The 24,742-nt window shown below is 44.1% G+C and overlaps 1 protein-coding gene across 1 annotated transcript in view; it reads right to left on the bottom strand.

Moving 5' to 3' along the window:
• The window catches only part of EXOC4 (exocyst complex component 4), a 342,142-nt gene that overhangs the window by 183,292 nt on the left and 134,108 nt on the right, over positions 1-24,742 (bottom strand). Inside the window, exon 10 of the mRNA XM_075273922.1 lies at positions 10,816-10,906. Within this exon, the coding sequence (XP_075130023.1) occupies positions 10,816-10,906 (91 nt within the window). The remainder of the gene's footprint in view (positions 1-10,815; positions 10,907-24,742) is intronic.

Raw genomic sequence — 24,742 nt, forward strand, 5'->3', positions numbered from 1 at the left:
CGTAACTTCAACTTCGTCACTGAGTCTTGAACATTATTCTCAAGAATCTGCTGATACTGAGTGGAATCCATGCGACCCTCAACTTTAACAGATTCCCTGTGTCGGCATTGGCCACACAGCCCCAAAGCATGATGGAACCTCCACCAAATTTTACAGTGGGTAGCAAGTGTTTTTCTTGGAATGCTGTTTTTTTTGGACGCCATGCATAACGCCTTTTTGTATGACCAAACAACTTAATCTTTGTTTCATCACTCCACAGGACCTTCTTCCAAAATGAAGCTGGCTTGTCCAAATGTGCTTTTGCATACCTCAGGCGCCTCTGTGTGTGGCGTACTTGCAGAAATGGCTTCTTTCTCATCACTCTCCCATACAGCTTCTCCTTGTGCAAAGTGCTGTATTGTTGACCGATGCACAGTGACACCATCTGCAGCAAGATGATGCTGCCGCTCTTTGGAGGTGGTCTGTGGATTGTCCTTGACTGTTCTCACCATTCTTCTTCTCTGCCTTTCTGATATTTTTCTTGGCCTGCCACTTCTGGGCTTAACAAGACCTGTCCCTGTGGTCTTCCATTTCCTTACTATGTTCCTCACAGTGGAAACTGACAGGTTAAATCTCTGAGACAACTTTTTGTATCCTTCCCCTGAACAACTATGTTGAACAATCTTTGTTTTCAGATCATTTGAGAGTTGTTTTGAGTAGCCCATGATGCCACTCTTCAGAGGAGATTCAAATAGGAGAACAACTTGCAATTGGCCACCTTAAATACCTTTTCTCATGATTGGATACACCTGTCTATGAAGTTTAAAGCTCAGTGAGGTTACAAAACCAATTTTGTGCTTCAGTAAGTCAGTGAAAAGTAGTTAGGAGTATTCAAATCAATAAAATGATAAGGGCACCTAAATTTTTGCACCGGTCAAATTTTAGTCTAATGCATAATGCACATTTTCTGTTAGTACAATAAATCTCATTTCAATCCTGAAATATTACTGTGCCCATCAGTTATTAGATATATCAAACTTAAATGGCTGTTGCAAACACCAAAATATTTAGAAGTAAAAATGATTAAGATTAATAGGGGTGCTCAAACTTTTTCATAGGACTGTAAGTTCTAAACCTCTATATCCATGGCAAAATGAGGCTAGCAAAGTAAACAAATGACATCAAATCTAAATGAAAAAGAAACGTAATTAAAATCTGCTTGCCTATATAGGATGAATAACTAGAGATGAGCGAACAGTGTTCTATCGAACTCATGTTCGATCGGATATTAGGCTGTTCGGCATGTTCGAATCGAATCGAACACCGCGTGGTAAAGTGCGCCATTACTCGATTCCCCTCCCACCTTCCCTGGCGCCTTTTTTGCTCCAATAACAGCACAGGGTAGGTGGGACAGGAACTACGACACCGGTGACGTTGAAAAAAGTAGGAAAAAACCCATTGGCTGCCGAAAACATGTGACCTCTAATTTAAAAGAACAGCGCCGCCCAGCTTCGCGTCATTCTGAGCTTGCAATTCACCGAGGACGGAGGTTTCCGTCCAGTTAGCTAGGGGTTAGATTCTGGGTAGGCAGGGACAGGCTAGGATAGGAAGGAGAAGACAACCAACAGCTCTTATAAGAGCTAAATTCCAGGGAGAAGCTTGTCAGTGTAACGTGGCACTGACGGGCTCAATCGCCGCAACCCAGCTTTCCCAGGATCCTGAATGGAATACACTGTCAGTGTATTCCCGTATACCCGATATATACCCCCGATACCCGTTCCAACGGTGTGCCCCCCCACCTTCACCCCAGAAATACCCTGCAAGTCCCCTAGCAATAGGATTGGGGCTATATACACCCACTATTTTTGCTACTGCCATATAGTGCCATTGTCTCACTGGGAATTCAAAGAATATATTGGGCTTACATATAACTTCAATTCCAGGGAGAAGCTTGTCAGTGTAACGTGGCACTGACGGGCTCAATCGCCGCAACCCAGCTTTCCCAGGATCCTGAATGGAACACACTGACAGTGTATTCCCGTATACCCCATATATACACCCCAAATCCCCGTTCCAATGGTGTGCCCCCCCACCTTCACCTCAGAAATACCCTGCAAGTCCCCTAGCAATAGAATTGGGGCTATATACACCCACAATTTTTGCTACTGGTATATAGTGCCATTGTCTGACTGGGAATTCAAAGAATATATTGGGGTGACGTGCACCCACAATTTTTGCTACTGCTATACAGTGCCATTGTCTCACTGGGAATTCAAAGAATATATGGGGGTTATGTGCACCCACAATTTTTAATACTGGTATACAGTGCCATTGTCTGACTGGGAATTCAAAGAATATATGGGGGTTACGTGCACCCACAATTTTTAATACTGCTATACAGTGCCATTGTCTGACTGGGAATTCAAAGAATATATGGGGGTTACGTGCACCCACAATTTTTAATACTGCTATACAGTTCCTTTGTCTCACTGGGAATTCAAAGAATATATGGGGGTTATGTGCACCCACAATTTTTAATACTGGTATACAGTGCCATTGTCTGACTGGGAATTCAAAGAATATATGGGGGTTACGTGCACCCACAATTTTTAATACTGCTATACAGTTCCTTTGTCTCACTGGGAATTCAAAGAATATATGGGGGTTATGTGCACCCACAATTTTTAATACTGGTATACAGTGCCATTGTCTGACTGGGAATTCAAAGAATATATGGGGGTTATGTGCACCCACAATTTTTAATACTGGTATACAGTGCCATTGTCTGACTGGGAATTCAAAGAATATATTGGGGTTATGTGCACCCACAATTTTTACTACTGGTATATAGTGCCATTGTCTGACTGGGAATTCAAAGAATATATGGGGGTTATGTGCACCCACAATTTTTAATACTGGTATACAGTGCCATTGTCTGACTGGGAATTCAAAGAATATATGGGGGTTATGTGCACCCACAATTTTTAATACTGGTATACAGTGCCATTGTCTGACTGGGAATTCAAAGAATATATGGGGGTTATGTGCACCCACAATTTTTACTACTGGTATACAGTGCCATTGTCTGACTGGGAATTCAAAGAATATATTGGGGTGACGTGCACCCACAATTTTTGCTACTGCTATACAGTTCCATTGTCTCACTGGGAATTCAAAGAATATATGGGGGTTATGTGCACCCACAATTTTTAATACTGGTATACAGTGCCATTGTCTGACTGGGAATTCAAAGAATATATGGGGGTTATGTGCACCCACAATTTTTAATACTGGTATACAGTGCCATTGTCTGACTGGGAATTCAAAGAATATATTGGGGTTATGTGCACCCACAATTTTTACTACTGGTATATAGTGCCATTGTCTGACTGGGAATTCAAAGAATATATGGGGGTTATGTGCACCCACAATTTTTAATACTGCTATACAGTTCCTTTGTCTCACTGGGAATTCAAAGAATATATGGGGGTTATGTGCACCCACAATTTTTAATACTGGTATACAGTGCCATTGTCTGACTGGGAATTCAAAGAATATATGGGGGTTATGTGCACCCACAATTTTTAATACTGGTATACAGTGCCATTGTCTGACTGGGAATTCAAAGAATATATTGGGGTTATGTGCACCCACAATTTTTACTACTGGTATATAGTGCCATTGTCTGACTGGGAATTCAAAGAATATATGGGGGTTATGTGCACCCACAATTTTTAATACTGGTATACAGTGCCATTGTCTGACTGGGAATTCAAAGAATATATGGGGGTTATGTGCACCCACAATTTTTACTACTGGTATACAGTGCCATTGTCTGACTGGGAATTCAAAGAATATATTGGGGTGACGTGCACCCACAATTTTTGCTACTGCTATACAGTTCCATTGTCTCACTGGGAATTCAAAGAATATATGGGGGTTATGTGCACCCACAATTTTTAATACTGGTATACAGTGCCATTGTCTGACTGGGAATTCAAAGAATATATGGGGGTTAAGTGCACCCACAATTTTTAATACTGGTATACAGTGCCATTGTCTGACTGGGAATTCAAAGAATATATGGGGGTTACGTGCACCCACAATTTTTAATACTGCTATACAGTGCCATTGTCTGACTGGGAATTCAAAGAATATATGGGGGTTACGTGCACCCACAATTTTTAATACTGCTATACAGTTCCTTTGTCTCACTGGGAATTCAAAGAATATATGGGGGTTATGTGCACCCACAATTTTTAATACTGGTATACAGTGCCATTGTCTGACTGGGAATTCAAAGAATATATGGGGGTTACGTGCACCCACAATTTTTAATACTGCTATACAGTTCCTTTGTCTCACTGGGAATTCAAAGAATATATGGGGGTTATGTGCACCCACAATTTTTAATACTGGTATACAGTGCCATTGTCTGACTGGGAATTCAAAGAATATATTGGGGTTACGTGCACCCACAATTTTTACTACTGGTATACAGTGCCAATTTCTAACTAGGAATTCAAAATGCGCAAGGCTCCCGGAAAGGGACGTGGACGAGGCCGTGGGCGAGGTCGGGGGAATGGTTCTGGGGAGCAAGGTAGCAGTGAAGCCACAGGGCGTCCCGTGCCTACTCCTGTGGGGCAGCAAGCATTGCGCCACTCCACAGTGCCAGGGTTGCTTGCCACATTAACTAAACTGCAGGGTACAAACCTTAGTAGGCCCGAGAACCAGGAACAGGTCTTGCAATGGCTGTCAGAGAACGCTTACAGCACATTGTCCAGCAGCCAGTCAGACTCTGCCTCCTCTCCTCCTATTACCCAACAGTCTTGTCTTCCTTCCTCCCAAAATTCCGAAGCTTTACAGAACAATAACCCAAACTGTCCCTGCTCCCCAGAGCTGTTCTCCGCTCCTTTCATTGTCCCTCAACCTACCTCTCCACGTCACGATTCCACGAACCTAACAGAGGAGCATCTGTGTCCAGATGCTCAAACACTAGAGTCTCCTCCATCTCCGTTCGATTTGGTGGTGGATGACCAGCAACCCACCCTCATCGACGATGATGTGACGCAGTTGCCGTCAGGGCATCCAGTTGACCGGCGCATTGTGCGGGAGGAGGAGATGAGACAGGAGTTGGAAGAGGAAGTGGTGGATGATGAGGACACTGACCCGACCTGGACAGGGGGGATGTCAAGCGGGGAAAGTAGTGTGGATGTTGAGGCAGGTGCAGCACCAAAAAGGGTAGCTAGAGGCAGAGGCAGAGGTCAGCAGCTTAGGCGAAGCCAGGCCACACCCGGAATCTCCCAAGATGTTCCAGTTCGTACCCAGCCCCGAAAAACTCCCACCTCGAGGGCACGTTTCTCGAAGGTGTGGAGTTTTTTCAAGGAATGCGCCGAGGACAGATATAGTGTTGTCTGCACAATTTGCCTCTCGAAATTGATTAGGGGCTCTGAGAAGAGCAACCTGTCCACCACTTCAATGCGCCGTCATTTGGAATCCAAGCACTGGAATCAGTGGCAGGCAGCAACGGCAGGACAAAGGCCGCCTGCCGTTCACGCCACTGCCACTGCCTCTGCCACTGCCTCTGCCTCTGCCACTGCCACTGCTGACTGTGCTGGTGATGCACTCCAGAGGACGAGCCAGGACACCACTTCATCTGCCTCCGCCACTTTGTTGACTTCTACCTCATCCTCCCCTGGTCCTGTCTTATCTCCTTCTCCTGCACCATCAAAGGCACCATCAGGCGCTTCTTTACAACAACCCACCATCTCTCAGACATTGGAGCGGCGGCAGAAATACACTGCTAACCACCCACACGCGCAAGCCTTGAACGCCAACATCGCTAAACTGCTGGCCCAGGAGATGTTGGCGTTCCGGCTTGTTGAAACTCCCGCCTTCCTGGACCTGATGGCAACTGCGGCACCTCGCTATGCCGTCCCTAGCCGTCACTACTTCTCCCGGTGTGCCGTCCCCGCCTTGCACCAGCACGTGTCACTCAACATCAGGCGGGCCCTTAGTTCCGCGCTTTGCACAAAGGTCCACTTGACCACCGACGCGTGGACAAGTGCATGCGGACAGGGACGCTACATTTCACTGACGGCACACTGGGTGAATGTAGTTGAGGCTGGGACTGCTTCCCAAACTGGCCCGGTGTACCTCGTCTCCCCGCCTAACATTCCTGGCAGGGACACGAGAAGAACACCCCCCTCCTCCTCCTCCTCTACCGCCTCCTCCTCCGCCACCGCCTCCTCCTCCGCCACCGCCTCCTCCTCCGCTGTTAGATTGACCCCAGCTACGAGTTGGAAACGTTGCAGCACTGGCGTTGGTAGACGTCAGCAGGCTGTGCTGAAGCTGATCAGCTTGGGGGACAGACAGCACACTGCCTCCGAGGTGAGGGATGCCCTCCTCGATGAGACGGCAATATGGTTTGAGCCGCTGCACCTGGGCCCAGGCATGGTCGTTTGTGATAACGGCCGGAACCTGGTAGCAGCTCTGGAGCTTGCCGGACTCCAACATGTTCCATGCCTGGCCCACGTCTTCAACCTAGTGGTGCAACGTTTCCTAAAGAGCTACCCCAATGTTCCAGAGCTACTGGTGAAAGTGCGGCGCATGTGCGCCCACTTTCGCAAGTCGACAGTAGCCGCTGCTAGCTTAAAATCTCTCCAGCAACGCCTGCATGTGCCACAACACCGGCTTTTGTGCGACGTCCCCACACGCTGGAACTCAACGTTTCAGATGTTGAATAGAGTGGTTGAGCAGCAGAGACCTTTGATGGAATACCAGCTACAAAACCCTAGGGTGCCACAAAGTCAGCTGCCTCAGTTTCACATCCATGAGTGGCCATGGATGAGAGACCTTTGTGACATCCTACGGGTCTTTGAGGAGTCCACAAGGAGGGTGAGCTCTGAGGATGCGATGGTGAGCCTTACAATCCCGCTCTTGTGTGTTCTGAGAGAATCCCTGATTGACATCAGGGATAACTCAGATCACACAGAGGAGTTAGGGATAGCATCCGATCCGTCACAGCTGGAGAGTAGGTCCACACATCTGTCCGCTTCACTGCGTTTAATGGAGGAGGAGGAGGAGGAGGAGGAGGAAGAAGAGTTGTCCGATGATGTGATGGTGATACAGGAGGCTTCCGGGCAACTTCGAATCGTCCCATTGTTGCAGCGCGGATGGGTAGACATGGAGGATGAGGAGGAAATGGAGATTGAACTTTCCGGTGGGGCCAGAGGAGTCATGCCAACTAACACTGTGGCAGACATGGCTGAGTTCATGTTGGGGTGCTTTACAACCGACAAGCGTATTGTCAAAATCATGGAGGACAACCAGTACTGGATCTTTGCTATCCTTGACCCCCGGTATAAAAACAACATCTCGTCTTTTATTCCGGTAGAGGGGAGGGCCAATCGCATCAATGCTTGCCACAGGCAATTGGTGCAGAATATGATGGAGATGTTTCCAGCATGTGACGTTGGCGGCAGGGAGGGCAGTTCCTCCAGTAGGCAACCAAGTTCTCACCGGTCCACACAAACGAGGGGCACACTGTCTAAGGTCTGGGACACCTTGATGGCACCCCCTCGCCAAAGTGCCGCCACGGAGGGTCCTAGTGTCACCAGGCGTGAGAAGTATAGGCGCATGTTGCGGGAATACCTTTCCGACCACAGCCCTGTCCTCTCCGACCCCTCTGCGCCCTACACGTATTGGGTGTCGAAGTTGGACCTGTGGCTTGAACTTGCCCTATATGCCTTGGAGGTGCTGTCCTGTCCTGCCGCCAGCGTCCTATCTGAGAGGGTGTTCAGTGCAGCCGGTGGCATCATCACTGACAAGCGCACCCGTCTGTCAGCTGAGAGTGCCGACCGGCTCACTTTGATAAAAATGAACCACCACTGGATAGAGCCTTCATTTTTGTGCCCACCTGTGTAAAGCACCCCAACATGAAACTCCATGTCTGTACTCAACCTCTCCAATTCCTCCGCATCCTCATACTCATCCACCATAAGCGTTGCACAATTCTGCTAATACTAGGCTCCCTCCAACATGATTTCCCCCAACTCTGCTGGTTAGAGGCTCCCTCCACCCTGATTTCCACCAACTCTGCTGGTTAGAGGCTCCCTCCACCCTGCTTTCCCACAACTCTGCTGGTTAGAGGCTCCTTCCACCATGAATTTGCCAAAACTGGGCTGTTTAGAGGCTCCCCCCACCATGAATTGGTCCAAACTGGGCTGGTTAGAGGCTCCCTCCACCATTAATTGGTCCAAACTGGGCTGGTTAGAGGCTCCCTCCACCATGAATTTGCCCAAACTGGGCTGTTTAGAGGCTCCCTCCACCATGAATTTGCCCAAACTGGGCTGTTTAGAGGCTCCCTCCACCATGAATTGGTCCAAACTGGGTTTTTTAGAGGCTCCCTCCACCATGAATTGGTCCAAACTGGGCTGGTTAGAGGCTCCCTCCACCATGAATTGATCCAAACTGGGGTGGTTAGAGGCTCCCTCCACCATTAATTGGTCCAAACTGGGCTGGTTAGAGGCTCCCTCCACCATTAATTGGTCCAAACTGGGCTGGTTAGAGGCTCCCTCCACCATTAATTGGTCCAAACTGGGCTGGTTAGAGGCTCCCTCCACCATGAATTTGCCCAAACTGGGCTGTTTAGAGGCTCCCTCCACCATGAATTTGCCCAAACTGGGCTGGTTAGAGGCTCCCTCCACCATGAATTGGTCCAAACTGGGGTTTTTAGAGGCTCCCTCCACCATGAATTGGTCCAAACTTGGCTGTTTAGAGGCTCCCTCCACCATTAATTGGTCCAAACTGGGCTGGTTAGAGGCTCCCTCCACCATGAATTTGCCCAAACTGGGCTGGTTAGAGGCTCCCTCCACCATGAATTGGTCCAAACTGGGTTTTTTAGAGGCTCCCTCCACCATGAATTTGCCCAAACTGGGCTGGTTAGAGGCTCCCTCCACCATGAATTGGTCCAAACTGGGGTTTTTAGAGGCTCCCTCCACCATGAATTTGCCCAAACTGGGCTGTTTAGAGGCTCCCTCCACCATGAATTGGTCCAAACTGGGTTTTTTAGAGGCTCCCTCCACCATGAATTGGTCCAAACTGGGCTGGTTAGAGGCTCCCTCCACCATGAATTGGTCCAAACTGGGGTGGTTAGAGGCTCCCTCCACCATTAATTGGTCCAAACTGGGCTGGTTAGAGGCTCCCTCCACCATTAATTGGTCCAAACTGGGCTGGTTAGAGGCTCCCTCCACCATGAATTTGCCCAAACTGGGCTGTTTAGAGGCTCCCTCCACCATGAATTTGCCCAAACTGGGCTGGTTAGAGGCTCCCTCCACCATGAATTGGTCCAAACTGGGGTTTTTAGAGGCTCCCTCCACCATGAATTGGTCCAAACTTGGCTGTTTAGAGGCTCCCTCCACCATTAATTGGTCCAAACTGGGCTGGTTAGAGGCTCCCTCCACCATGAATTGGTCCAAACTGGGTTTTTTAGAGGCTCCCTCCACCATGAATTTGCCCAAACTGGGCTGTTTAGAGGCTCCCTCCACCATGAATTGGTCCAAACTGGGGTGGTTAGAGGCTCCCTCCACCATTAATTGGTCCAAACTGGGCTGGTTAGAGGCTCCCTCCACCATTAATTGGTCCAAACTGGGCTGGTTAGAGGCTCCCTCCACCATGAATTTGCCCAAACTGGGCTGGTTAGAGGCTCCCTCCACCATGAATTGGTCCAAACTGGGTTTTTTAGAGGCTCCCTCCACCATGAATTTGCCCAAACTGGGCTGGTTAGAGGCTCCCTCCACCATGAATTGGTCCAAACTGGGGTTTTTAGAGGCTCCCTCCACCATGAATTTGCCCAAACTCTGCTGGTTAGAGGCTCAATCCACCCTGATTTTCAAAACAAATGTTGGTGCCAACCTCAACTTACTACAAGGGCCAAATTCACTGCTGGTGACAAGCTCTCCTCACTGCAAGTGCCAAATACACATGTTTCAAGGTGTTTTCCTACTGTCAGAGAGGTGGTATTGAGTGTGTAAAGTGTGTAGTTGTTAGGCTGTGATGTTGGGGTAATAGAGGGTCTTTGGTGTGTTAGATGCCCCCAGACATGCTTCCCCTGCTGTCCCAGTGTCATTCCAGAGGTGTTGGCATCATTTCCTGGGGTGTCATAGTGGACTTGGTGACCCTCCAGACACGGATTTGGGTTTCCCCCTTAACGAGTATCTGTTCCCCATAGACTATAATGGGGTTCGAAACACGTTCGAACACACGAACATTGAGCGGCTGTTCGAATCGAATTTCGAACCTCGAACATTTTAGTGTTCGCTCATCTCTATGAATAACCAAACTATACCATACATATGACAAAATGATGACTGATCACACACAAGAATGGTTGTTTTATCTCATTTGCATAGTGTCACTAACATGTGAATAGATGTCCTCTGACTCTTACAGTAAATTGTAACAGTGGCAGACGCAGACATTAGACAGACTCTGTGCTGACACAGGGTATGAGCCCCTTGAATGTCTTATCTTAACTTTAGTTACATATCGATTTCTATCTTATCATTATTATCTTATCTCTTTCTACCAATGTATTAGTAATTATTAGCCATGACATGTAATAGCACACAGATCTATATGCAATAGAGAGTAGGAAACTGATTTAGGGCAACAGTTGACCTCCATACCTAATGGCACCGTATGCAAGCGAAAAGTTTGTACCAATGGTATATCTGCCCCTAAACTTATGGGCAGATAGCATAGGCATAACTTTTTGCCTTTCAGGAGCAATAAAAATGATAATACAGCAATTAATCACACTTGAACCAAACTTACTTGAGCAAAGGGTGGAATATGATAGTTATGTTCCTCGCTCCTGGTTTGCAGACAAACCTTGATCCTCCGCCAATTAAATTGTCATGACCACCTAAAAGAAAAAAGTAATTATAACAAAAATTAAAACAGAATACCATAATAAATGTACTTTACCACCAAGCCTGAAGTGCATATCCTATGCCAATTATAGCATTATAGAGATGTTTCTAGTTAACAGTGAACTGAAAAATGTTTTCTCCATATCTACAATTTCCTTACCGCCGAGTCTAAAAAAAATAAAGAAATGCTACTAAGGTCACCGATCTCCATCGACTAATATCTAGTAAAAAAGAAAATTCACCTGTACTATTTATTTATGACAATTTGCTTTATAAGTGGAGGTACACTTTAAGCCACAAAAATATTCCTTTCATTCTTATTCAGTGATGCTTGAAAGTTTTTGTACCATTCAGAATTTTTTATATTTCTGCAGAACTTTGACCTAAAACCACATCAGATTTCCACACTTCCTAAAAGTAGATAAAGAGAACCGAATCAAACAAATTAGTCAAAAAGATTGGACTTGTTTTTTTTATTGAAGAAAATGATCCCAAATCACATATAAGTGAATGGCCTATGCTTTCGGTAGTTCCAGTGATAGGCTTTTGCAGCAATAACTGCATCTAAAAGTTCCGATAATGGTTTGATAGTCCTGCACATTGGCTTGGAGTAATTTTAGCCCATTTCTCCATAAAAAACTGCTTCAACTCTGTTATGTTGGTGGGTTTCCTTCCATGAATGGCTAGCTTCAAGTCCGTCTACATCGATTAACTTGACTAGGTCATTCCTAAACTTTATTCTTTAACCATTCTTTCATAGAATGACTTGTGTTTAAGGTTGCTATCTTTTCAAGATTTTTGCATCACAAGGACTCAGAGGTCGCTGTCCTCTGAGCCCTTGTGATGCAAAAATCTTGAAAATCTGTAAGAACTAGGCGAGCAGCCATTTTATAAGATCTACAACAGCAGATGCTCTCCAATGTACATCTCATAGGTTCTGTACAACGAGCTTGGCTTTCTTGTTTTCTTCCAATCACCAGTTCTCCATAAGGTTGCTATCTTGCTGCATTTAGAAAGTTTACCTGAGTTTCAGCTGATTGACAGATGTCCTGACATTTCCCTTTAAAATTTGCTGGTATAATTCATTGTTCAATCTATGAGATCAAGTCGTCCTGGCCCAGGTGTAGTAAAACAAGCCAAAAGCATGATACTACCACCATGTTTCACAGGTTTTTATTCTGCATTCATTGTTTACCTTTCTCCAAAGAGAACGCTTGTCATTTAAACCATAAAGCTCTATCTTGGTCTGATCTGTCCACAAAATTGTTTCAGCTTTCAGGCTTTTCCAGATGACCTTTAGCAAACAGCAGATGCGCCGCAATGTTCTTTTTGGAGAACAGCAGCTTCCTCCTTGCAATCCTGCCATGATCAATTCATGAACATTAAAAGGGGTTGTCCCATCACAAGGATCCTATCTATACTGCTTGTTAATGTGGATTTAAGACTTTTCCTAAATACATTGCTTCAACAAAACTGCTTTGTTTGTCCACTATCTTAATTTATTCACTTCATTGTTGACACTGTGTTTCTATGGTCCTTGGGATTATCTGCTCAAACGTCAAGTGATGTAGCTGCCTGCTCTCAGGGGGGAGGAGGGGCTAAGTGCATGAGAGTGAGCCTATGTCTGTAGCTGTTCCTGTGTCTTCACCACACGTGACCTAGCTTCTTGCTCTCAGATAAAGGAGGGGGGGAAAGATTGCTGCTTTCTTGTATAAAACAGTCTAAATCCTAGTGGGCTAAAGGACCTGGTCCCTCTGCTCACTAGGATTTAGCTTTCTTATATAGAGCAGGGTAAAAGCTAGTGGGCAGAAGGACCTGGTCCCTTAGCTCACTAGGATTTAGCCGACTCTATATAGAACAAGCTAAATCCAAGTGTTATAGGACCTTTGATGACATCACAGGCCCTTCAGTCGTCCCATAGGATCACGCTATGTGGTGGGCAGAGCTACACGCTAATGTGAGGGTGGAGCTAAACTGGAGGTAGTTGGACAGTGTAGCTTTGCATATGAAACCCCACCAACAAATTGACGTCGAAAACCAGGAAGAAAGAAGTCTTTGCAGCAGCGAAGACTGGTGAGCAAGGGACATGGGAATACCCCTTTAACTTTGGGTTCCTAGGTGATCTTACAGACAATTAAACACCTTGCTCTTATCGTAATCTTTGTTGACGGACCAATCACAGGAAGATTGATAATAGCCTTGAATTTCTTCCATTTATACACAATTGCTCTGACTGTGGATTGGTGGAATGCAAGCTCTTTACACATGGTTTTGTAAACTTTTTCAGCCTAGTGAGCATCGGTGACTCTTCTTCCAAAATCTGAAGAAATCTCCTTTGTTAGTGCCATGATACACTTCCACAAACACGTGTTATGAAGATCAAACTTTGGTAGGTCCCTGCTCTTCATATAAAACAGATCACCCACTAACCGCTGTCATCCTATTGATTGAAGTCACCCGACTCAAATTTCTCCATTAAATTATCTTCTAATCCTAAAGGGTCACATACTTTTTCACCCTCATGAATAGTAAATTTTTACTAATTTGTCTACTATTATTGATTCATTTATTTAATTAATTTGGTTCTCTTTACCTACTTTTAGGAAATAATCAGGTCAAAATTCTGCAAAAAGGTAGAAAATTGTGAAGAATTCTCAAACTTCCAAGCAACAATGCAATATAAATCAGACATGTTAAACCTCTGAGACACTCAGATGAAAAAATTAAAAATTTACATTAGATCTTTCTACATGGCAACACTTCAAAAAAAAAAAAAATGATTTGGTCAGCAAAACATACTTGTCAAAAACTTAACAGAGTATTGTCATGCTCCTGCCCTGAAAGATCTGCATGACAGGTGCTAGCGAAATATAGTTCTTCCATCTAGTTTAATTAGCAAGAAAATGTTTAATCTGGATTATAATCTGCTGGCAGAATATGCAAAAAAATCCCTAAAGACAGATAAAGTAGACACATTTCATCACAGTAGACATCCTTCCCACATAGGAAATTGACTGCACATACAGTAGTTGGATGTTAAGTGACTTAAAAATGAATGTTGGACATTGAGCTGCTATAAAACATGTCAACTTCTGAAAATGAAATTATGATAGGGGAAAGCAAAAAAAAAAAAAAAAAAAAAAAAAAAAGGTCCAGCATGTCACCACTCCAGGAGTTACAATACAGATTTTACAGGCAATGTTTTTTTTTTCCCTCTATGAACCTATAATAAAAGTTCTACTTATGTATCAAATTTATATCCACGGTGTTCACCTAGTGCCAACTCAATGCCCCATACTGTAAAGCACTTGAAATCACAAGCTTGCCAACCCTGCTCAGGTATCGCTGACAATCAAATGCACAATAAATACATATACAGTAGACAAATCAAATAAATGACCAATATGTTTGGAGTGAAGGAAATACCTTAAAAGGGATTTACAAGATTTTTAACATTGATCTATCCTAAGGGAAGATCGTCAAATATCAGGTTAGTAGAGTACACCTCTAGCACCATCACTACCGAGCTGAAAATTGGAAGGGGTGCTCGGATAAATACTGCTGGTTGTTCTAAGTGTTACTATGATGCCAGATCCACCAATAAACATTGTTCTTTTGCAGCTCAGTCTATGCTATGTATATGGTAGTGTAACTACTACACAGTGGAGATGCTGTAACTCTTGTCTGTGGCTCCATGACCCGCTCAATCAGCTGAACAGTTGGGGTGTCAGTGGTCACACTTCCACAGACCTGACAGTTATGACCTCTTTCTAAGGATAGATCATCAATATCAAAATACCATAAAATCCTTTAAACTAATCAAAGGGCAAACTCCTAAAAACAAGGTCTATACAATACTTCACGCAGATGTTGTATCCTTAAACTTTGAACTCAGAACAGCAGGAATAGGCAGTTTTGTGCTCAAGATACTATAGTGCTGGTATTATTTGGTATACATTTACTTTAGGATAGAACTAGAGTTAGGTTATAACTCGGGTTTTTAGATTAGTGGTCGGTATATTAAGGGATGGGAATACGAAAAAGTGGCAAAATACCACTGTGACTAAGGCTTTTGAACTGCAAGCAGATATTACTGTGGCTCCGAACGAGCAGTAAACTTACCTACCTCTCATATTAAAGGGAGTCTATCACCTATGCCATCCATTTTAAACTACTGCCACAAAATACAAGTCCAGGCATACCTTTTATATGCAGATTATCCCGCCAGGTTTCTTGAAATAACTGTATTATCATTAAGCAAATGAAGTTCTGGGAGAGTTCACTTTCCTTCAAAAACAAAGTTGGGTCATTGCCAAGTACGCTCATCCATCACTGGAGTGCATTCCCCTCACCATCTTCAGAGCTGCGTCATCCACCGCCCTTCAGGTAGCTAACCGCTCCTGTATTTTGCATACACTAATGGGAAAAGTGAGACAACGCTCCCTGTCCTCCTGAAGCTTTGTTTGCATAGTGATAAAAATGGTTATTACAAGAAACCTGGCGGGATAATCAGCATATAAATGTTATGACTGGACTTGTACTTTTAAGGGCTACATTACTGTTGCATAGGTGACAGACTCCCTTTTAAACTATGTATCATACAAACATTGTTGCAATGTCAGTTGTTCATGACCATCTCCATCCCATAGACACTGGGAGGAGACTTATCAATAATGTTGGTGCATAGGTCAGCATTGATCTCTGCGATAGACGATGATGTACCAAAATGAATTAAGAGGCAAAATGCTGAATGGCAATGGAAACGCAAAATAGCAAGAGATACAAATTTTTGTACAAAAAAAGGTTTGCATGAAAAATTGCATAGGTGGGATATTAATTCCCCCACCAATGAATGGAGTGGAGACTTGAGAATTCTGTTCTAGTGATTAGTTGAGGTGTCGGTGCTGGTGACCCAGGCGATCACACACTTAAAGGTGTATTCCCATAATTCTTGTTCTGCAGCCTCCAGGCTCTGTGCTCTCTTCACTTCCTGGATTTCTCGGCACATTGGTGGGCGGGGTTTCACTTGCTCTGCTATCTGCTATGTTTGCAGTTAGTAATGAGGGATTGGTTGTAAATGCATTACCACAGTATAAAGCTGATGTAGCAAAGCTGGATTTGAGTCAGCTTGCATTACATGCAGAGGTAATGGACTCCTTATCTCAGCCCTTATCAGCCACATTCAATTAAACCAGCTGATAGGTGGAAAAGCTGAAGATAGACAGCACAGTAATCCCGGAGCTGTCACCTCCCCCTTCCCCTATCTGAGGAGCTCTGTTTCTTGTCAGCCCCCCCTGAGAGCAGGCAGCTACGTCACTTGGGAAATGAGCAGAGAAGCCCAGTGGCCATAGAAACGCAGTGTCAACAATGAAGTGAATAAATTAAGATAGTGGCCAAACAAAGCAGTTTTGATAAAGCAATGTATTTATGAAAAGTCTTAAATCCACATAAACTAGCAGTATAGATAGGATGCTTTTCAAGGGACAACCCCTTTAACTATCCTGTTGATATTAATCCCACCTACATTAAACTCTGTAAAAATGGTAAAATGTAGCGTCAACCAGGAAGGATTAACGTGAATTAGAAGGTAAGTATAAAATATAACGTTTATTTACATAACGATAAAAAGTTACAAACTAACCAGGTGGAAATGACTAGTTCATGATAGAGCTACGCATCTCATGCCATGAAGAAGTGTTGAGGAGCCCTGAAATGCGTAGCTCTGTCATGAACTAGTCATTTCCATCTGGTTACGTTGTAACTTTTTATTGTTATATAAATGAAAGTTATTATTTTATACTTACCTTCTAATTCACATGTATTCTTCCTGGTTGACGCTAGATTTTACCATTCCTACATTGTCATCGTTGTCTTGAGTCCGTACAGCTGTCCGTTTGCATCCCAGGCTTCTGGTTTCCCTACTCTTGAATATGATGAGCTGAAGACTCTATCCTTATATTTATTACATTAAACTCTAATATCTCTCATATCTGATAATTGATATTCTGAGACTATCTAGTAAATGACACACTGCAATAAGGGATAGGCTTTAAAAATAAAACATATTATAAATAAACAAAATATACTACACTTAAAAATGGAGATAAAGAAAAACACCTCCCACAACTTGACGGTTAGAGAGGAAAGGATGGTGTAAAGTAGTCACAACACACAGATACATAGTGACCCACAGCCAAAAAAAACTATGAAAAAGACTGTGTTGGAAACGCATCACGTTTTATTCCACAACGTTTGTCCTAGAAAGTGCATACAGTTTTCCTCTGTGGACTCTCTCCCTCTATTATACCTATACGTAAAACACTGGACTTTCCATATGTATAATGGACATGCTGTAATTTACTAAAACACATGCATTTTTTAAATCGCACCAATTCTGCTGCATATTTTTTTCCTGCAGTGTGTGTATGTGATTAGCCAGAATGAGAATGCGCGTTTTTTTTGGTTTTTTTTGCCGTGGCCAAAACTCTATGTTTTTGCAACATGGGGACCCAGCCTTAGATAATATTATAATAAAATTTCTATCATAAAAAAAATCTACTAACAAAACCAATGGACTTTCTAAAATGACTAAAAGGAAATATCTAAAAACAGTGAATTGTATATTTTTGTTGATGGCTTGTGCTATGTACAGGTCTCATTGTGACTCTAACATTCCATATGATCAACACTGCCAAGCACATACTTTATCTAATCCCAAGTGAAGCGAGAGGAGATAAGTTATGAGACACAATTTACAGAATTGATTGCATACGACAGACAGAAAAAATGACTCCAGCCCAAATATTAGTATATTGACTGCTTGTCGGCTGGAATCCATTGCCCCTAAGTAATTATTGCTGCTGAGGCTCATACAGTTATTAGGCATCTTCAAACTTTGCGCACATTCCAACTGGATAATTTAAATGTAAATGAGGAGTGAAATGCTCAAACAAAATCTGTACTTTGCTCCCAAGGTGAAGGCAATTTTCAATTTTTCTCCCTGCATCAAGGAAAATTAATATTTTGGAAACATACATATTTGAAGTGTTGTGTTCTTAAAAGGAAAAAATATAAAAAGATAAAGTGCATATTTAAAGCAAGAAGATTTTGATTGCGCGGTACCTACACGTTCTAAATTTTCACGCTAAATCACTCTAATATTGTAACCATTCCTTCTCTGTTGATCACAGAGTAGGTCTTTGTATAATAATAAAAGAAATAGCCGAAAGTACACAATTTCTTCAATTACACCGTAGAAAATGCCATTTCTCTAAACTCAAAGCAAGATTTAAATTAACCCTGTTTTTCCCTTCTTTAAAAAAAAACTAGCAAACTAATGTAATTTGAACAGTTCAAATTTCTTAATATTATTATACATTACAAGTAGATGCAATATTTGGAGACCTGATTAAATCCGTAACATCACAGAAATGAAAATGTATGGAAAGTAACAACATATGTACAAGTCTTATGCTTTATAGCGCATAGAAATTTAGAGCCTATAGAACTTGTCAAGATAATGAGGGCTTTTTTTTTTTTTTTAGATTGACAAGATATATTGATATTTTTTTTTTATACCTTTCATTACAAACACATAACTCTAAAATATGCTAATAGGCAAGGCATTCTCTTCTTTTGGAGCTAAGCTGCATTGACTCAATTCACCCACTATGCAGGAAACATATGCATGCTTTTTGCTCCATTCTCTGTGAATTAGCTGATCGTTGGGGATCCCAGGTATCAGAACCTCATCATAGGGCTGGGTGATTATGTTTGGACTAAACATGGCCAAACAGAAACTGCTATTATACTCTGGGGCCTCTGCTCTGTAGACCCCAAAGAATAATTAGCGGAGACCCAGGAGAGGTGATCAAACATAAAAGAAGTTTTACTCACCTCTCTTGGGCTCTGGTGTGATCTCCAGCGCTCACACAATCATCAGGACATAAAAGTTTGCCATAGGTCCTAAAAGCATCTTGTTCAAAACACCTTATGAACTAACCTTTGTAATCTTTTGCTGTTTTGTTATATTTTGTGGGTTTTAAAACATTATTATAGCTTTAATACAGAAAATAAACACAACAGACTGACACTTGTCAGCTATACTGCACTGACTAGGATAGCATGAGCAGAGTCATTTCCTTATCTTAGAAGATGGGTGAGTGAATGCCAGGTTAATTTAACTGGAGACTTAGAATAGGGTCTGTGGCACATCATAACGATAATGAAGCAGATCATGACATTCAGAAGTTATGCTCATAGTTGCAGTAAGTCTGTAGTACCCATGAGAATCCCATATTTTAGAACTACATGTGGGAATAATATGAGTTAACTGTCATCTGCATTTTATCACTACAATTTTAGAAATATGAATTAAACTTGGTATAACTTTAATTTTTAATCTATGTATGAATGTTACACTGTCAATTATTCTATATACAGTAGAGTACTGTGGAAAAGTTTGAGGCAGGCTTGGAAAAAATGCTGCAAATAAAGAATGCTTCCAAAAAAAAAAACAGAACAAAAAAGAAACCTAGGAACAGGGTCATACTGTGACTATTTGTAGTGATACTATTTGATTTTAACTACTGACACTGGGTTCACACCAGTGTCTGAACTCCGTTTTCAGGTTTCTGTCTTCTGCATGCAGAAGACCGAAACCTGTCATGCAGAGTCCGGCCGTGAGCGCCGGAGAGCATTTTATGCGCTCCACGGCGAAACAGTTTTTTTTTTTTTTTTTTTTAAACCGGACATAGAGTACTGCATGTCCGACTCTGTGTCCGGTTTAAAAAAAACTGGTTTCGCCGCGGAGAACATAAAACACTCACTGGCACTCACGGCCGGACACTCTTCAAGCCCATTCAAATGAATGGGTTTGAAAGATGCTGGCAGGTTTTTGTCTCCTGCCCGTTTTGTGCAGGAAATGGAAACCTGCAGAATGGAGTCCCGGGCGCAGATGTGAACAAGCCCTGAGCTACAACTACCTTCAATTGAATGTCCTGAGTTGTATGCACTCTAGTGGACAACAGCTGTCACTAAATAGGTAAACTCAATCTCTGGTGCTACAAATAGTCAAAATGTAGCCCTGGTCTTAATCGAACCAATATATATATTTTTTTATGTGGATTGTGAGCCTGTATATAGGGCTCACAATGTACTTTTTTTTCTCATCAGTATGTCTTTGTAGTATGGGAGGAAATCCACGCAAACATGGGGAGAACATACAAACTCCTTGCAGATTTTGTTCCTGGCAGGATTCTAATCATGGACTCCAGCGCTGCATGGCTGCAGTGCTAACCACTGAGCCACTGTGTTTCCCCTTAATCTAATCAATATTTGTTGTGAACAAGCCTTTGATAGAGAAGTCCTGATATTAAGATATGGCCCTGTAGTGCCCTGATTTCAAGAACAAGTCTGCCTGGGATTATATAAAGAGACAGAAGGATTTGAGCAAGCCTATATTCACAGATTTGTGGATAGTTCTCTATGATGTCTCGAACAACCCCTCTGCCGAGTTCCTACAAAAAATGTGTTCAAGTGTACACAGAAGAATTCACACTGTTATGAAGGCAAAAGGGAAGTTACACCAAATATTGATGTAATTTAGATTTATCTTTTATTTGATCACTTCATTCTGTTACTTGAAAAAGAAAACTATTAACACTTCTATTATATTGTAATATAACACTATATTTATTCTGCATCATTATTAAACACACATTGTGTGTGTTTATTTATTTTACCCAAGGCTTCTGTATAGGACTGCTGTGTGAGTACAAACAAATTCAGATCTATAATACACAGCTGTGAACTACTGTATAGAGTATATGCAAACCATTGTATTTTCAACAAACAAATGTATTTTAAGGGGTTACTACTAGAGATGAGCGAACACTAAAATGTTCGAGGTTCGAAATTCGATTCGAACAGCCGCTCAATGTTCGTGTGTTCGAACGGGTTTCAAACCCCATTATAGTCTATGGGGAACAGATACTCGTTAAGGGGGAAACCCAAATCCGTGTCTGGAGGGTCACCAAGTCCACTATGACACCCCAGGAAATGATGCCAACACCTCTGGAATGACACTGGGACAGCAGGGGAAGCATGTCTGGGGGCATCTAACACACCAAAGACCCTCTATTACCCCAACATCACAGCCTAACAACTACACACTTTACACACTCAATACCACCTCTCTGACAGTAGGAAAACACCTTGAAACATGTGTATTTGGCACTTGCAGTGAGGAGAGCTTGTCACCAGCAGTGAATTTGGCCCTTGTAGTAAGTTGAGGTTGGCACCAACATTTGTTTTGAAAATCAGGGTGGATTGAGCCTCTAACCAGCAGAGTTTGGGCAAATTCATGGTGGAGGGAGCCTCTAAAAACCCCCAGTTTGGACCAATTCATGGTGGAGGGAGCCTCTAAAAACCCCAGTTTGGACCAATTCATGGTGGAGGGAGCCTCTAAACAGCCCAGTTTGGACCAATTCATGGTGGAGGGAGCCTCTAAAAACCCCAGTTTGGACCAATTCATGGTGGAGGGAGCCTCTAAACAGCCCCGTTTGGGTAAATTCATGGTGGAGGGAGCCTCTAAACAGCCCAGTTTGGGCAAATTCATGGTGGAGGGAGCCTCTAAAAACCCCAGTTTGGGCAAATTCATGGTGGAGGGAGCCTCTAAACAGCCCAGTTTGGGCAAATTCATGGTGGAGGGAGCCTCTAAACAGCCCAGTTTGGGCAAATTCATGGTGGAGGGAGCCTCTAAAAACCCCAGTTTGGGCAAATTCATGGTGGAGGGAGCCTCTAAACAGCCCAGTTTGGGCAAATTCATGGTGGAGGGAGCCTCTAAAAACCCCAGTTTGGACCAATTCATGGTGGAGGGAGCCTCTAAACAGCCCAGTTTGGACCAATTCATGGTGGAGGGAGCCTCTAAAAACCCCAGTTTGGACCAATTCATGGTGGAGGGAGCCTCTAAACAGCCCCGTTTGGGTAAATTCATGGTGGAGGGAGCCTCTAAAAACCCCAGTTTGGACCAATTCATGGTGGAGGGAGCCTCTAAACAGCCCAGTTTGGGCAAATTCATGGTGGAGGGAGCCTCTAAAAACCCCCAGTTTGGACCAATTCATGGTGGAGGGAGCCTCTAAACAGCCCAGTTTGGGCAAATTCATGGTGGAGGGAGCCTCTAAAAACCCCCAGTTTGGACCAATTCATGGTGGAGGGAGCCTCTAAACAGCCCAGTTTGGGCAAATTCATGGTGGAGGGAGCCTCTAAAAACCCCCAGTTTGGACCAATTCATGGTGGAGGGAGCCTCTAAAAACCCCAGTTTGGACCAATTCATGGTGGAGGGAGCCTCTAAACAGCTCAGTTTGGGCAAATTCATGGTGGAGGGAGCCTCTAAACAGCCCAGTTTGGACCAATTCATGGTGGAGGGAGCCTCTAAAAACCCCAGTTTGGGCAAATTCATGGTGGAGGGAGCCTCTAAACAGCCCAGTTTGGGCAAATTCATGGTGGAGGGAGCCTCTAAAAACCCCAGTTTGGACCAATTCATGGTGGAGGGAGCCTCTAAAAACCCCAGTTTGGACCAATTCATGGTGGAGGGAGCCTCTAAACAGCCCAGTTTGGGCAAATTCATGGTGGAGGGAGCCTCTAAAAACCCCAGTTTGGACCAATTCATGGTGGAGGGAGCCTCTAAACAGCCCAGTTTGGGCAAATTCATGGTGGAGGGAGCCTCTAAAAACCCCCAGTTTGGACCAATTCATGGTGGAGGGAGCCTCTAAACAGCCCAGTTTGGGCAAATTCATGGTGGAGGGAGCCTCTAAACAGCCCAGTTTGGGCAAATTCATGGTGGAGGGAGCCTCTAAAAACCCCCAGTTTGGACCAATTCATGGTGGAGGGAGCCTCTGAACAGCCCAGTTTGGGCAAATTCATGGTGGAGGGAGCCTCTAAAAACCCCAGTTTGGACCAATTCATGGTGGAGGGAGCCTCTAAACAGCCCAGTTTGGACCAATTCATGGTGGAGGGAGCCTCTAAACAGCCCAGTTTGGGCAAATTCATGGTGGAGGGAGCCTCTAAACAGCCCAGTTTGGGCAAATTCATGGTGCAGGGAGCCTCTAAAAACCCCCAGTTTGGACCAATTCATGGTGGAGGGAGCCTCTAAAAACCCCAGTTTGGACCAATTCATGGTGGAGGGAGCCTCTAAAAACCCCAGTTTGGACCAATTCATGATGGAGGGAGCCTCTAAAAACCCCCAGTTTGGACCAATTCATGGTGGAGGGAGCCTCTAAAAACCCCAGTTTGGACAAATTCATGGTGGAGGGAGCCTATAAAAAGCCCAGTTTGGACCAATTCATGGTGGAGGGAGCCTCTAAAAACCCCCAGTTTGGACCAATTCATGGTGGAGGGAGCCTCTAAAAACCCCAGTTTGGACCAATTCATGGTGGAGGGAGCCTCTAAACAGCCCAGTTTGGGCAAATTCATGGTGGAGGGAGCCTCTAAACAGCCCAGTTTGGGCAAATTCATGGTGGAGGGAGCCTCTAAAAACCCCAGTTTGGACCAATTCATGGTGGAGGGAGCCTCTAAAAACCCCAGTTTGGACCAATTCATGATGGAGGGAGCCTCTAAACAGCCCAGTTTGGGCAAATTCATGGTGGAGGGAGCCTCTAAAAACCCCAGTTTGGACCAATTCATGGTGGAGGGAGCCTATAAAAACCCCAGTTTGGACCAATTCATGGTGGAGGGAGCCTCTAAACAGCCCAGTTTGGGCAAATTCATGGTGGAGGGAGCCTCTAAAAACCCCCAGTTTGGACCAATTCATGGTGAAGGGAGCCTCTAAACAGCTCAGTTTGGGCAAATTCATGGTGGAGGGAGCCTCTAAACAGCCCAGTTTGGGCAAATTCATGGTGGAGGGAGCCTCTAAAAACCCCAGTTTGGGCAAATTCATGGTGGAGGGAGCCTCTAAAAACCCCAGTTTGGACCAATTCATGATGGAGGGAGCCTCTAAACAGCCCAGTTTGGGCAAATTCATGGTGGAGGGAGCCTCTAAAAACCCCCAGTTTGGACCAATTCATGGTGGAGGGAGCCTCTAAAAACCCCAGTTTGGACCAATTCATGGTGGAGGGAGCCTCTAAACAGCCCAGTTTGAACCAATTCATGGTGGAGGGAGCCTCTAAAAACCCCAGTTTGGACCAATTCATGGTGGAGGGAGCCTCTAAACAGCCCAGTTTGGGCAAATTCATGGTGGAGGGAGCCTCTAAACAGCCCAGTTTGGGCAAATTCATAGTGGAGGGAGCCTCTAAAAACCCCCAGTTTGGACCAATTCATGGTGGAGGGAGCCTCTAAAAACCCCAGTTTGGACCAATTCATGGTGGAGGGAGCCTCTAAACAGCTCAGTTTGGGCAAATTCATGGTGGAGGGAGCCTCTAAACAGCCCAGTTTGGGCAAATTCATGGTGGAGGGAGCCTCTAAAAACCCCAGTTTGGACCAATTCATGGTGGAGGGAGCCTCTAAACAGCCCAGTTTGGACCAATTCATGGTGGAGGGAGCCTCTAAAAACCCCAGTTTGGAACAATTCATGGTGGAGGGAGCCTCTAAACAGCCCAGTTTGGACCAATTCATGGTGGAGGGAGCCTCTAAAAACCCCAGTTTGGACCAATTCATGGTGGAGGGAAGCCTCTAAACAGCCCAGTTTGGACCAATTCATGGTGGAGGGAGCCTCTAAAAACCCCAGTTTGGACCAATTCATGGTGGAGGGAGCCTCTAAACAGCCCAGTTTGGACCAATTCATGGTGGAGGGAGCCTCTAAAAACCCCAGTTTGGACCAATTCATGGTGGAG

This window comes from Leptodactylus fuscus, chromosome 5, assembly GCF_031893055.1.
Source record: "Leptodactylus fuscus isolate aLepFus1 chromosome 5, aLepFus1.hap2, whole genome shotgun sequence".
NCBI lineage: Eukaryota > Metazoa > Chordata > Amphibia > Anura > Leptodactylidae > Leptodactylus > Leptodactylus fuscus.